At 43.7% G+C, this 15,827-nt stretch overlaps 1 protein-coding gene across 6 annotated transcripts in view; it reads left to right on the top strand.

Annotated features, from left to right (window-relative positions):
• The first annotated feature begins 12 nt into the window (after positions 1 to 12).
• Positions 13 to 15,827, top strand: part of KPNA6 (karyopherin subunit alpha 6) — a 54,750-nt gene continuing 38,935 nt past the window's right edge. For 4 of the 6 annotated variants that reach the window (XR_003433336.1, XR_003433335.1, XR_003433334.1 and 1 more), the window contains exon 1: positions 9,619 to 9,853. Coding sequence is in view for 3 of the 6 variants with exons in the window: in XM_027109292.1 (XP_026965093.1) it covers positions 9,727 to 9,853 (127 nt within the window). In the remaining 3 variants the exon portion in view is untranslated. Of the gene's footprint in view, positions 238 to 2,997; positions 3,124 to 9,618; positions 9,854 to 15,827 lie in introns of those variants that run through there. The other 2 variants (XM_027109293.1, XM_027109294.1) reach the window with 2 other exon arrangements.

Here is a 15,827-nt window from a genome sequence, read left to right as displayed (position 1 = left end):
CTCCTTTTCTTGCCTGTCAGGCAGAGAGCAGAGGTGTGGGATTCTTGGCCAGGACACCCCATGTGTGGCTTCTGGGGCCCCTGTGAGCTCTGCCTTCTCCGGTGGAGAAAAGATGAGACACCCGAGGTCACCGTAGCATGGTAGCTGCTGCTGGCTGAATGCTCGCTGTGTGCCAGAGGCTGTTCTACATGTATGACAGGCCTTGTCTTAATCCAGTTTTTATGACAACCCTAGGAGGTAGGTGCTGTCACTCCTATAGATGAAAACAGGAGCTCAGGGAGCTATGTATCATGACTTGCCCAAGGTAACACAGCTAGGAAGTGGCAGCGCTGGGTCCCCAAACCCTCTGAAAGATAACACTACTATCCCAGCAGAATGTGATGTACTGATTCCCAGCACGCAGTCACTGAGACCCTGCTCTGTGTCAGATGCCGAGGTAGATGGTGAAGATGCCAAGACACAGAAACAAACAAGTCACTACACTGGGAGGGGTATAACAGTTACAAGGTACAGAATAGCACAGGGGAGAGAACATTTAATGCTCTCTGGACTTCTTGGAGGAGGGGATAGTCTGAGTTGTATCGGCCACTTCCTAGGTGGACAAGAGGGGGTAAAGGCGCTTCAAGCCGAGCAGTAGCATCCTGGGGTATTTGGAGAAGGTAAGCAGAAAGTGGTTCCTAGAGCAAGAAAGATGAGGAAAGTTGCGGGGAGGTGGGCTGGATCTGGAAAGGTCTGCAGGGACTGGATCAGGGAGGACCCATGGCTCTAGGCTAGGGAGGGTGTGTGAGCAAGGCCAAGGGCTTGAATGGAAACAAAGCGGCTTGGAAGGCCACCTGGCTCTGTGGAGCATAGGATGGAGGGCTCAGGGGCTGGCAGGAGAGGAGACATGGTCATAGCCATTCATCTAGTCTGCCCGTGTCCCCTGAGCCCTTGTTTGGCTACAAGTTATGCAGATGCTCCAATGGTGGTGTACAGGAGGCAGACACTGCAGCAAATGTTTGTGGTACCTCTGCGGAGGCAGGCATTGTGCCAGGCACTGGGACAGAAACAAAGATGAGGAAGATACTGTCCCTTCATAGACAACCAGGAGAGAGAGACACCTTGTGAACAACCTAGATTGCCAATTGCTGAGGAAAATGTGTGTCCAGGGCACCGGGGAGCAGAAAGGACAGATAGTCTGACTCTGTCTGGAAAGACAGGCTTTTTCAAGAAGGTGAAAATTGTATTCGGTCTTGAAAGTGAGTAGTTCACCTCATAGTCAAGGGGGAAGGGAGGGCATTGCGTTCCAAGCAGAGGAAAGAGCATATGCAAAGGCACAAAAGAAGATAGGAGCATATTTGGGGGAATGTGGTTCCCCAAATATGGATGGAGCCTGGGTTGCCTGGCAGGGAGTAGCGCAAGAAGCCAGTAAGGACCAGCCTAACTGTCAGATTGAAATGTTTGGGCATTACCTAAGGCCGTTAGTAGGAAATCACTAAGCAGAGGACATGATAAGATCTCTGCTTTTGGGCTTCCCTGGTGGCGCAGTGGTTGAGAGTCCGCCTGCTGATGCAGGGGACATGGGTTCGTGCCCCGGTCTGGGAAGATCCCACATGCTGCGGAGCGGCTGGGCCCGTGAGCCATGGCCGCTGAGCCTGCACGTCCAGAGCCTGTGCTCCACAACTGGAGAGGCCACAACAGTGAGAGGCCCGCGTACCGCAAAAGAAAAAAAAAAAAAAAGATCTCTGCTTTTAAAGAGATAATGGGTGCAAATGGGAGAACCTGGAGGCACACCAGTGAGGAGGCAGGTAAAATAGACCAACAGAGAATGAAGAGGTCTGACCTTGAGAAGTGGCAGTAGCAAGAGAAAGATAACACTCCCTTTCCTGACCCTGAGTCCTAGAATTGGCTTTTTGAGTTGTTTCCCTAGGTGGGCCAGGTCCACAACTAGAGGTGGCAATTTGTTATGACAGGACCTGGGCTTCCAAAAGATAGCTCCCTCTTGGGACCAGTGACTTGAAGACATAGCCTTCCTCTGTGTGTTGAGGTGGGGGACAGAAGGACCGGAATCCTATTATGCAAAAAGGGAGGTCTAATGTGCACCAGCCATAAGTTCCATGATTCAAAAGACACACGACAACGGGACTTCCTTGGTGGTCCAGTAGTTAAGAATCCGCCTTCCAATGCAGGGGACGTGGGTTCGATCACTGGTCGGGGAACTAGATCTTGCATGCCGCAACTAAGAAGTCCTCATGCTGCAGCTAAGAAGCCCACATGCCCCAACTAAAGATCCCGCGTGCCGCAATTAAGGACCTGGCACAGCCAAAATAAATAAATATTAAAAAAAAAAAAAGATGTATGAACCTCAGAGCCTCAATTTCCTCATGTCTAAAAAGGGAGATCATATCCCTTTTTTTGTGTAACTCACAGATCTATTCATTCGTTTGTTTATTCATTCAACAGTTATTCATGGAGCACATACCACGTGCCAGATGCTGTGCTAGGTGCTGGAGATCAGTGATGAACACTATAGAACTGACTTGTGCCCTCAGAGATTGCAGTAAGGCTAAATGAAATAGCTCTGTCAACTATAAAGCACTGCACCGGTCTCATTATTTTTCCACTTTGTATCTCCCAATAAGATTGTAATCGGGTTTACTCTAGACTTCTTCATTTCCTTATCGCTATATCCTTGAGCAAGTCACTTCACCTTTCCAGATGACTCCTTATTCATATATCCGGCTCAGGGTCTATGGGTGGTTTTAACTACAAAAGGAAGGAATACCTTTCTGGAAGAAAAAGTTTCTACGGGAGGAGACCTCACTACAAAAAGGAAATAGCAGAAAAGCTGAGAAATCCTAAGCACACTTAACTTTCTTTAGTAGGTATCCCTCCCAGTTTTTCTCCACTCACTCCTTTCATATTCCATCCTTATTCCCCGCCTTTAGTAGCTGCGGTCTCTTTAAATGCGGTCGTCGCTGTGAACTAGGCGGTGGGGCCGAAAGCGCGTTTCTTCCCGGGATTGTTAAGTTGTTTGTCCGTTTCGGGCTGCCGTCCTGCAGATCCGCCATATTGTCTGCTGAAGCTGCCGCCGAAGCTGCCGCCGCTGCCGCCGCCAAGTAAGAGCGAGCGGAGCCGCGATGGGTGAGTAAGGAAACCAGGCAATTGGGGACTCGGTCTGAGGCAGTGTCGGGGCTTGGAGTCTGGCGAGAGCCTGTCTGCAGTCTGCAGAGGATGTCTGAGTCTCCTCCAAATAGGGTTGAGGGGAGAAGCCAGGCCGGGAGCGCCGCTCAGGCCAGTTTGGGGCCAGGTTAGGGCCCAAGCGGGGAGCAGTCTTTGGGGGCTGGTTTCGGGAACACCTTGCCACTCCTGGAGCCCCCACGTGGTGGCCCTGGGCCGGACCCCACGCGTTCCCGGAGGTTAGAAAGGGGCTGACCCTCCGGTCTGGGCCGGGCTCCCGGTGGCAGGCCCGGGAGGCGTTTAAGTCAGCCCTCTCCAGCGTGTGTCTGACCGACGCGCCTCTTAACTGGATTCACTGGTTGCCCTGAACTCAGGGAAACCCTCCCTACGTCGCAGAGAGAGTTCTTTGGCGAAGGGACGCCAGGCGAGCCAGCTCCAGGCCTGTAACCAGGGGCAGCCATGCCGAAGGCAGCCTGGGCCGCTGAAGGCCGGGAGAACTTACCGAGCCGAGGCGGAAATGGGGTGGTTCGGTTGGGTTCAGAGTGACAGCCTTCGTAGTGGTAGAAAACCAGTGCCAAGATCTCGTAGTCATGTATAGGTCGGGGGCTTTAGGTTTCTGGGCCTGGCCCTGGTTAGGAGAAAAGGAGCGACCTGTTGCTGTTTCTAAAGGGACTCCAGGTAGCAAGGCCTGTGCTCAGAGAGAATACGATGGCGAAGTCTTTGGACTTGGGGACAGAACCATCAGTGGTACTTCTTCTCCAGCAATGAGAACTATTAAATTTGCTAAGCTCTTCCCGTGTGCAGGCATTGCTCTGATTGCTTTACATGTCACGTTTTATTTAATATGCACAACCTATTTATTGAGATAGATACTGCTATTATCCCTATTTTACAGATAAGGAAACTGAGGCTTAGGGAGGTAAAGTAACTTACCCAAGGTCACACAGTCAGTGGCTTAAATCAGGTTGATCGCTCCAGAGCCCTAGTTTATAGCTGTTGTTCTTTATGGCCTGGCCCCCAAGTGATTGGGCTGGAAAAGGGGGAAAGAGAGCTTTTAATCCTAGGCAGAGTTGTAAAGGTGTTTTGTATTTTTGCTAGTGGGCCCACTTTGAAATCTTTAATCTGAAAGAAACTGGAAAACTGCAAAGTGAATTGCTAACCCCAACTATTGTGGGTGTGTTGGGGGTGGGGCTTGAGATTCTGGGATTGAGTTTTGTAAGAAACCTGATCCTGAGGAAACATAAATTACTCCCTTGAGCTGCAGGGCAGTGACTTTAGAATCAGATCTGGCATTATGATCCTGCCTGCTACTTCGTAGCTCTCATCCAGAGAAGTCACTTAAATGTCAGATGCAGTGATGCATGTGGAAAACATCCAGTACAGTCCACGATAAATGTTATTTTCTTCCTTTCTGAGCCTTCCTTTCCTCATCTCTAGAAAGAGGGGAGGGGGCAGGGTTATCGAGGTGTTTGAGAATTAAATAAGATACCACAGTGTTTGGAGACTAGTAAGGGCTCTATAAATATCAGAACAGATTCTTTTCCACCTTCAATAATGTTTTCAGTAATGTTTGTTCCTTTCCTTTAAGTACTCTGGTTTCCAGAATCCTCCATTAAGACTGATAGGCCTGTCCTTGTAGCTGCAACTTTATGTATCAATGAAAAATTTTAGGGGCTTTTATGTTATAGATTTTGTATTGGCCTTCAATTTCAGGAACACTGCTGCCTCAAAGGGAAGGGGCTAATATTTAGTTTATTAAGCCCAGTGAAATAAATTTGACAGTGATTTACTTAGTTTTTATAGATGGGGAAACTACCTCAGAGAACATAACACAGTTAGTTACAGCAAAGCCAGAAGTGAGATTCTTACCCATTTTGCTGCACATAAACCTCTAAGAAGACTTCAGGTGTGATTAAATTTAATCCTTTTCTGGTAAACTTTGAAATGAAAGTTCTTCAATAGAGCAACAGAACCTGACCAGGGTCCTGAAGGGGAGTTTTAGTCTAGAGTCAGGCAGCCTCCTCTCTTCTCTGCAACTCCATTTCAGGTACCTCCCCGCCACCCCCATCCCGCCTTGCACCTTGTCTTTCTGAACACCAGGCCATTGGGGTTTTTGTTTTGTGGGGTTTTTGTGTGTGGGTTGGTTATTTTTGTTTTTTTCTCTGATCCTTATACTACGGGGTGAAATATATCCTTACATTTAATCCTAACATCAAATCCGAGATAATTTGGGTTATCCCCATTTATAAATGAGTAAACAGGCTTTGAGAAGATTAGGTGATTAAGTCCAAGGCTGGTGATCTAGGCCCTAGGGCTGGGAACGCTAACATGGCCTGCGTCACACCTCCATGAATCTAGAACCTGCTGTGTTTCACTGCCTCTCAAGAGTACGCTCCTCGAGCTCTGGCCTATATCCTATACTATTTCTCCTGTGCCAAACTTCACTAGCCTTAACAGACCTTTGCAGTGATTTCATTGCTCTTAGGAACCCTGTGGGGTTGAGGCTTGCAGCTCTGGAAGTTACTTTTTCTAACCCTCCCTAGCAGAGACCGCAGCCTCTCAAGACTAAGTCTTGGCAGACACCGGTGGTTTTTATCGCTGTTCCTGCCATCCAGCTAACCAGGAATCTGGCAGCACCTTCCCAGCCCCAGGGGGTAGGTCTTGATTGATATAAACTAAACCAGTCATTGTAATTCTATCTCCCTAGGCTGTGATTGATTTAAGTATGGGCATGTGATGCAGATTTTGGCTAATGAATGTGAAAGGAAGCCTGGAGGACTTCTGAAAAGAGTTCCTTATTTGCCAAGTTTTATTCTGTTGGTTTTTTGCCACTTTATATTTTAACCCAGGTATCACCAAAGTGTGAGAGCTTCAAAGAGATGGAGAGATAGGAAAGCTATAATAATAGCGAACACTTACATAGAACTTGCTATGTGCTAGGCACTAAGTACTGTAATACTAATTCGTTTATTTCTCAGATTCTCACTTTCTAGTTGAGAAAACTGAAGCACAGAGAGGTTCAGTAACTTAAGCAAGGTCACAGCTAGTAAATAGAGGAAATACTCAGGTAGTATGGTTCTAACCAAAATATAGGCTATTAAGGGCTGTGTTCTGCCTCTGGAAAGGAAAGATCCCTTTTCTGACTCTGAAATTGCCATTAGCAACGCTGGAATCATGAGGCAGAATTTAGAAATAAGAGCAGGCAGTTCTAAGGGTGAGGGTCGAGAAGACGGAAAGAATCTGATTTCTTCATGATGATTTTGGAACTGTCCTGTCACTGGGCTCTAGGATACTAAAAGCTGCTTCTGGTTTGCTGCAAGTAACAAAACCTTTCTGATAATGCCTCCAGGTCAGGAAGTAATTTATCCCATTTCTTAGTTTCCCTCCAGCCTTGCCCACCCACCCCACAGTTCCTAACAGCAACTTAGAGAGCTACTAAACTGTGTCCCACAAGCATCAAACTCACTCCCCCTTCCTGGTGTACCTTTCCTACATTTTTGTTAATGGTGGGACCACTGGCCCAGACACTAGGGCGTAAGATAGAAATCTTACCTATTTTTGGTTCCTTACTCTTTTCTTCCCTTCCTATATTGGCAGTTGTTGGATACTGTGATCCTGTTACTGATGTCTTCCCTAAATTGTTTTGTGTATGTTATTCTCACAGCATAGTCCCACAAAGACTTAATTCTGTGGTCTTTAAAATTGCTAAGTCTCAGGCTCCTTGATGTGAAAATATGATAATACTATTTATTAATGTTGTTAGTGAAGTGTCAGTGAAGTACTAGGTGTCAGAAAATATTGTAAATTGTAAAGGTGTTGTTACTTCAGGAGCCTTCTAAATCTGTTCTATATAGCCTCCGTACCCTGACCAGTTCTGCTGCAGCAACGTTGCTAAAACACCCTTCTGGTCTTGTCACTCTTCTCCTTAGTTTAGGAACCTTCATGGACTTCTTTTTGTCTACAGGATAAAATCATAACCCATAGGGTATGGTATTCAAGGCCTTCCTATTGACTTTACTAGTCTTGTTCGATTTAATATTTATCCACATATGCTACATTCTACTCAGACTACCTCCTTGGTATGTACTTCACCTTTCCTGGTAGAGAAAGTGACAAAAGCAATCCCTTCCCCACCCATCTTTTCCTATGAAAATCTTGGCCCTTTTACAAGATTTAGTTTAAATGCTACCTCCCTCAGGGACCTTTCCCAAATATGTGTGTTATGCCTTCCAAACTGGAAGTGAACTGTCCTTCTGAATTGTGTAGCACTTTGTTCTTGCCTTTCCTATAGCTCTTTTCATATTTTATCTTGTGTTACAGTTATTTCATTCTGTAATACAGTTAGAGCTTTGACCAATTGCTTAATCTCCAGAGATTGATTTTCCTCATCTCTTAAAACAGGGGTGATAGCATCTGCCTCATAGGAGTGTTAGGGTGATTAAATGAGCTAATGCTTGTAAAGTGTTTTAACGTGGTGTTTAGCACACAGTGAGTACTCAGTAAGTGATAACTAATTGCTATTAGTCATACAGTGAGCAAATAAAGTACTTAGTATGTGTCAGGCCCTGTGCTAAATATAAAAGATAAATCAATTTGTCTTTTAGGGGAAGGCAGAAACATATTATGAATACTTGTCAGAAACATTTTTAGGGATTAGGCAGGCAGGCACCTGTTATTTGTTAATTTCAGCAAATGTTTACTGAATGCCTACTGTGTGCCAGCTACTGTTCTAGGCCCTGGAAATACAGCAGTGAACAAAACAGACAAAAATATATATATATTTTTAGTGAAATCCTAGAGCTTAAATTCTAATGGGTAATCGAGTAAAATCAACCAAATGTAGACTGGCGGGCCAACTAGAGTCCCATGCAATCTGATGAGGTCCAGCCAGTTGTTGCCATGACAGAATGTAGGTCTAGTGTTGCCTTACTGCATAATTTCGCATCCCTTTCCACAATCCCTCTCCCCCTTGAGGTTGGAAATCTGAATTTTCATATGATTTCATAACAGATTAAAAATTTTTAGATGTTACAAGTTAACTTTTAAAATCTAAACACATTTTGGGAATTCCTTGGCAGTCCAGTGGTTAGGACTCTGCTTCCATTGCAGGGTGCCCGGGTTCGATCCCTGGTCGGGGAACTAAGATCCCGCAAGCCGTGAGGCAAGGCCAAAAAATATATACACCGTATTTATTATAAAAGGATGAAGACAAGTGTTTTTAAATTTATTTATTTTATTTATTTATTTTTGGCTGTGTTGGGTCCTCGTTGCTGTTTGCGGGCTTTCTCTAGTTGCGGCGAGCAGGGGCCACTCTTCATTGAGGTGCACAGGCTTCTCATTGTGGTGGCCTCTCTTGTTGCAGAGCACGGGCTCTAGGCACGCAGGCTTCAGTAGTTGTGACACGTGGGCTCAGTATTTGTGGCTCGCGAGCTCTAAGAGTACAGGCTCAGTAGTTGTGGTGCACGGGCTCAATTGCTCTGCGGCATGTGGGATCCTCCTGGACCAGGGCTCGAACCCGTGTCCCTTGCATTGGCAGATGGACTCTTAACCACTGCGCCACCAGGGAAGCCCAAGACAAGTGTTTTTAAATGTCTTGCTGATCATGATAGCATTGTGTATTCAGTAAGTATTATTTTTAAGCATATTATACATTCAGAGTAAGGTGCATGAGAGAGTGTAAGTCCATATTTTAAATAATCTTCTAGATAATTTTAAATCTTTGGCTGACTTAGATCTGATTAGCTGGTCATTATGTTATTTTGTTTTGTTTTATTGTGATGTGGCAGGTGAAATTCTGGTACTTAGGAGCTTTTACTTCCAGAGACATCAGCTCTGCTGTTTCTTTGTTCCTCTTCCTGCATTATTAACATTATCTTCCATTCATTTTCTTTTTTTTTTTTTTTTTTTTTTGCGTGCCTCTTACTGTTGTGGCCTCTCCCGTTGCAGAGCACAGGCTCCGGACACGCAGGCTCAGCGGCCATGTCTCATGGGCCTAGCCGCTCCGCGACATGTGGGATTTTCCCGGACCCAGGCACGAACCCGTGTCCCCTGCACTGGCAGCGGACTCCCAACCACTGCGCCACCAGGGAAGCCCCATTTTCTTTTTTAAATTTATTTATTTATTTTTGGTTGCGTTGGGTCTTCGTGGCTGTGTGCGGGCTTTCTCTAGTTGCAGTGAGTGGGGGCTACTACTTGTTGCAGTGCGCGGGCTTCTCATTGCAGTGGTTTCTCTTGTTGTGGAGCACGGGCTCTAGGCGCGCAGGCTTCAGTAGTTACAGCATGTGGGCTCAGTAATTGTGGCTTGCAGGCTCTAGAGCACAGGCTCAGTATTTGTGGCGCACAGGCTTAGTTGCTCCACGGCATGTGGAATCTTCCTGGACCAGGGCTCGAACCCATGTCCCTGCATTGGCAGGCGGATTCTTAACCACTGCACCACCAGGGAAGCCCCTATTCAGTTTCTTGGTAGGACTCTAAGCTGTTTATTTATTTTGTGAATGTTAATTTAGTTAAAAGTAGCTATCTTGTAAATCCACTTAACTAGGCACACAAACTACAGTGTCATGCAGTATGATAAATGTGAATGAACTAGTGTCTTCACCTGATTGGTATAACTCCCAGTCTTCCTTCAGGAAAACTTGGCCACCTGACCAACAGATAAAAGTTGCCAGTATTAATAGGCTAATGCATAATAAAGGTAAGCCTTACTTATATATATGTAACATTCGTATATATTATTTTTATATATATGTAACATTTGTATATGTTATTTATATACATATATATGTGTGTTAGTTACAACATATGTGTATGTTTTTCTTCCTATGTCCCAGTTGATTTTGTATCGCATACCATTATAAAATGATAAATATTTTGAGTGGAGCAGTCCGCATTACTATGGATTTATATAATAAGGGGGTCCATCCCGCCATAGGGGGATCAGGGAAGGCCTTTAAGCTAATGAGAGCTGATCTATGGATAGTTGTCAGTGGCAGGGTGAAATGATTATTTCACAAGCAAAAGATTGGTAGGCTAGGTGGGTTGGTAGCATAGGGGGAATGATATTTGGACCTTATCCTGATAACAGTGAAATGCCATTGAAAGGTTTTAATCTCAGAAGTGACGTGATCAAATTAATTTATTTATATTGCTTGACTGCTCTGGGGAGAATGAATTAGACTGCGATAACATTCCAACCAGGAGGTTCTTGAAGTAGTTGGTTCTTAAGTAGTGTGGTAGTCCTAGCAAGAGATGTTGATGGAGATTGAGGTAGTAACAGTGGAGAATAAGATTTAGGAATTTGAATTAGCAGGGCTTGGTTATTGGTTTCATCTGGAGGCTGAAAGTGGTTGGGGCAGGGTGGAATTAAGCATGGCTCCTAGGCCTCTTGCCTTGAGCAGCAGAGTGGATAGTGAGGCTTTTAACTGAGTTGAGTTTAAATTTGGACATTTTTGAGGTATCTCTGTGACCTCCAAGGGAAGCTGTCCAAAAAACAACTGGATAGAGAAGTCTGGGGCTCAAGCGTGGGGTCTGGGGATGGAGATAGAGGATTCATCATCTGTTTATATATGGTAACTAAGACCATGGGAATCACTGATAGTGCCTATGAAAAATGTATATCATGGGAGATGGGCTGAAAAGAGAACCTCAAGTTTCATTAGCTTTAATGTGCAGGAAGAAGGAGATCAGCAGCCACAATTTGAAGAAAACAGGTAGTGATTGATGTCTCATAAACCAACGGAAAAGAGTATTTCAAGAAGGATATGGCTATCAAGATTGAGTGCTGCCAAGAGGACGAGAAAAATGACTGAAAAGGTCTATTGAATTTAGCATTTTGCACTTGATCAGTGTCTTTTACGAAAACAGTTTTGATAGCATGGAAGCAGATTGGAGTGGGCTAAGAAATAAGAGAGGAGAGACAAACTGTTTCAAGAAGTTTGGAATAAAGAGAAAAGGAACAGGTTAATGAGGCTCTTATAAAGTCTAGGCAAGAGATCATGAAGATCTGAGTTAGGGTAATGGCAGTAGGAATGGAGAAGAAGAGACAGAGACAGTCCAGAAATAGGAAATAAAGCTGACCATTACTAGTGATTGGATATGGGGATAAGGGGAAAAGAGTTGTCAAGGGTGACTCCCAAGTTTCTGACTTGAAAAGCTGAGAAGATACTGGTACAGTTCCCTAATCCCTTATATCATTGTTTCCTCAACCTTTCCATTCATTATCACCTTCCTAAGAAGCCTTTTTAGACATCTTTTTTCCCTAATGCATCCCTCCCATGAAATTTTAACATGCAGATATACTCTATATCTTTTTACGTACAGTAAGTATGTCTGTGCTTTATACATAAAATGAGTAAGCATAAAGCTTGCTTTTTATTCAGTGCAAGGTTAAGAGTGACTAAACAAGATTTTTCGGTTAAAAGTTAAAAAGCTATTTACATTTAACTAAGTTTTATAGCTGTATTTGCTGAGTAACTTTTATTTACTTATATAAGTTGTAATGTATCAAATTGCATATGCAAATTAGTATTTATAAATACAGAAACAGTGTAATCAGATTTTTAAAAATCATTTAAAGTTGTTCATTTTCCAGCAAAAACAAAACAATAGAGAAAAATCAGTTTCTTAACATTATTTTTAGTAAACTTTTTAACTTTTGCTGATATGAGAAAATAACTTTTAACTAGCTGCTAGATAGTCGTTCAGATATTGTTAACATTTTTCTTTTTAGCACTTGGCATAATTAATTGGGACACATTTTAATTTGTAGAATTAAATAATAAAATGTAAATTTTTAATTTAATTATCAAAACCCATGTCACACACAGAAGCACTGAGGATCAAACATAAATAACATCCACAGGGCAAAACAGGCATGCTCAGGCCACCTCTTGTCATATGACTTCAAGATTCAGCCATTAGTCAAGAGAAAGTCCCCCAGTCATAGCTGTCTGTTTGCCATAGCTTTGTAGTATAGTTCTTGCATACTTTTTGTCTGCCTTTTATGAAGTGAGTGTCAATGCTGCTTATGTAATACTCAAGAAAATCCAGCAAGAAAAATTAGATACTAGGGAATAAGTCTTTATTTGTAAGGTTGAGCTTTGGAGGGCCACATACCATTGTAATATCTAAGTTCTCCCCCTCCCCCATGAACCAGTTTCACCCTTTTGAGTGCATAACACCTCCAGCAGGGTCTGGGATAGAGCCCTGTATAGTCAAATAATATTAATATTTTCAGGCAAATCATTTGAATATTAATTGAGTGGGATTAATAAGGGCTATAAATAGTCTCATGTTAATTTTGTTCAGGTTTTGTTGCTAAATGTATTTTGTGTTATATATACTAAAAACCTTCTTATTTTCAGAGCTCTTTTGATTTCAGAATTCCAGATATGGGATTGTGGATAATGAAATGTATAAGGAATGTATGAGGAGCAGGTTTATGGAGATGATGACTTAAAAAGAAATTTTTTTTAAGCATTTGAGGTGCTTATGGAACATGGATAGAAGGAACCCCTTGAGTATTAGATATGCACTGCAGATGTAGATTTGAAAGTCATCAGCTTTTAAATCTTCCAAAGAAGCAATAATTGTAATGAGACGTGGTTAGAATTGCTTATCTTGGGGTGAGGTAAATGGTAGAGAACAGGCCCTTTCTGAAAACTCTGGCTTGGGACTTCCCTGGCGGTCCAGTGATTAAGACTCCATGTTTCCACTGCAGGGGGCACAGGTTTGATCCCTGTTTGGGGAACTAAGATCCTGCATGCCACACGGCGTGGCCTAAAAAAACAAAACAAAACAAAAAACTCTGGCTTATTGGTTCTTACAGCCTAGCTTTGGAGGGAATGAAGATGGAATAGAAGGATAAAGGTTAAGAGAAGGGAGCTACAGTGTTAGGAGAAAGGAAGAGGAAAAACCACCTGCTAATGGAGAGCAAGAAAATATAGTCGTCCTCTTTGACTCTGACTTCTGGGAAATTGCCCTCATGGGGAATTGAAGCCTTTCAAAGTAGGGCTGAGAAGAAAAAGGAAATACCATTGATTCAGCATTTAGACCCTAGACACTTTCACGTTACCTCATCAATCATACTGGGCTATAAAGTTTATTATTCTCATTTTATAGGTAATGGAAGCAGAGACTCAAAATAGTGGGTAATTTGCCCATGGTTATTCAGTTGGGATTGGAACCAGCTCACCTGACTCTCAAATCAGTGCTCTTTCTCACTACATCATATTGGAAGGAGCTGACAAGGTTTGAGGGGCAGCACTGAGTGTCTGTCCATAGCATGTCTAATGAGGACAGAGAGGGTTCCCTTTGTGTGGCCTCTCAGTCTGGCTCTTCTTCCCCATATTGTCCTGGGCTCCTCAGAAGATTGCATCCCAAATCTAGCTCCTCCTTTTTGAATTAATATGTACAGGTTAGAGAAATCCTGCTTTTATTTTGTTACAAGGGCTGTTAGAAAAACCCTTTCTCCTATTACCAAAGGTTGAAATGAAGAGCCAGTCAGAGAGATTTGTGTAATGCACCTACAGGCCATGCAGAACCCTCCTTGTCTGAAGACTGGGGATGGAGGGGCGGAGTGCTGCAGAATAGGGGCCAGCAGTTCACTGTTACATCCCAAAGACATTTTGCTTGTGGGCCTTTGTATTTATACCTCTCTAACCAAACTGATCTTGTCCCTCAAACCAACCGTGGGCTTTCTGATCTCTAAATCTTTGCTCCTGGTAAACTGCTGTCCCTCCCTACGCCATTACCTTTAGAAATATTAACCATCTAGCCTTCAAAGACCACTTCAGAACTCACCACACAGTAAAAATAGTTCTCACTTCCACTCTCTGACATCATTGCACACTTAGATTCATTATGTTTTTTGTTCTTTTTTTTTTTTTTTCAGTACGCAGGCCTCTCACTGTTGTGGCCTCTCCCGTTGCGGAGCACAGGCTCCGGACGCGCAGGCTTAGTGGCCATGGCTCACAAGCCCAGCCGCTCCGTGTGGCATGTGGGATCTTCCTAAACCGGAGCACGAACCCGTGTCCCCTGCATCGGCAGGCTGACTCTCAACCACTGCGCCACCAGGAAAGCCCTGTTTTTTGTTCTTGATGCTGTGAGACTAAACTAGGTTGTAAAGCTTCCTGAAGGCAGAAGCTTCTGCACAGTGCCTGGCACATACATTTTATTAAATGAATAATAAATCACTTGTCTATTTGAGTCAGTTTGGAGATAACCATTTGGATTTCTCTTTTCACCTTGATTCCTTGAGCAGTGTGAGTGCTTGGGAGATATTCAGTGAATGTTTTTGCATTGACTGAAATGGAAGGTAAGCGCTTTGGTTTTCCTACTTTAAGTAATTCATTTTAGTTCCTTTTAGCACCTAGTGATAGTGGCAATGGGGTGTCGCTAGGAAGGTAAGAGCCTCCAGATTCTGCACAGTCTACAAGGGATGTTTGGAATTTTTCTTTTGGAGAAATTGGACTGTAGCTATCCTGGGCCTCTCCTATGTCTCTCACCACCCCTTACTTCCCCATTCCTAGGTCTGAGCATTGCATCTATATATAGATTCAAGGGCCAAAAGGACTAGTAAATCCTAGGAGAGAATTAGGATTAGAGAACTTGGACTATCAGCTATCTGGTTGATGCAGTATCTCAGTGTGCCATGCTTCACTTAGGCCTTGAGCTTTGAATATATAGTTGTGTGTACAGAAGATTGTTTTTCCCACATGATCTTTTAGCCAGACCTCCTGATTTATAGATTCAGCTTTGTTTCCTGGAGTGATCATTCTTCAGCCCATTCTTGTGAGGATCTGCCAGAATATGAGGAGCCTTATTATGGCCCCATTATGGACTAATCCAGTTGTCCATAGAGAAGTCTCTCCCATTGTCTTGGTTATTGACAGTTCTGACAGGCTTACAGATAACAAACACCCTGAGAACCTCATGCCGTCAGAACTGTTCCATACTGTTTCCTTGTTTGCAGTATTTCTTGGTCATAAAAAGCTCTGAGAGAAATTCCAGAAGTTTGAAAAACTATTACCAAACCTAATTCTACCTTACTAGCACAGCATTTTACTATTTACAAAGTGCTTTCATGTGTATTCTCATTTGATCTTCACTGTAACTCTGAGGTAGACAGGGCAAGGGTAACAAAATTGAGATACAGATAAGTGACACTCAAGGCTGTACACTTGTTAAGTAGCAGACCAGAAATCAGATTGTCTGGCTTTGTAGCTCCTTTCACTAATACCACACTATTCAGGTGTGCCTGTTGATATTCTATCCAGCACAGTGCCTTCACTCAGCCTAAGTATTTCTTTTCTTTCTTTAAAAATTTATTTATTTATTTATTTCTGGCTGTGTTCGGTCTTCGTTGTTGCGCACGGGCTTTCTCTAGTTGCAGCGAGTGGGGGCTACTCTTCATTGCGCTGGCTTCTCTTGTTGCAGAGCACGGACTCTAGGCACGTGGGCTTCAGTAGTTGTGGCATGCGGGCTCAGTAGTTGTGGCTCGCGGACTCTAGAGCGCAGGCTCAGGAGTCTTGGCACACGGGCTTAGTTGCTCTGCGACATGTGGGATTGAATCCGTGTCCCCTGCATTGGCAGGCGGATTCTTAACCACTGCGCCACCAGGGAAGTCCCAATGTTAAACTCTTTTTTTTTTTTTTTTTTTTTTTTTTTTT

The sequence above is a fragment of the Aethalodelphis obliquidens genome, unplaced genomic scaffold (assembly GCF_003676395.1).
Source record: "Aethalodelphis obliquidens isolate GAN/ISIS:26980383/991018 unplaced genomic scaffold, ASM367639v1 scaffold9, whole genome shotgun sequence".
NCBI classification, from domain to species: Eukaryota; Metazoa; Chordata; class Mammalia; order Artiodactyla; family Delphinidae; genus Aethalodelphis; species Aethalodelphis obliquidens.
Note: the sequence above shows the minus strand (reverse complement) of the source record. Positions and strands in the feature narration are given on the sequence as shown.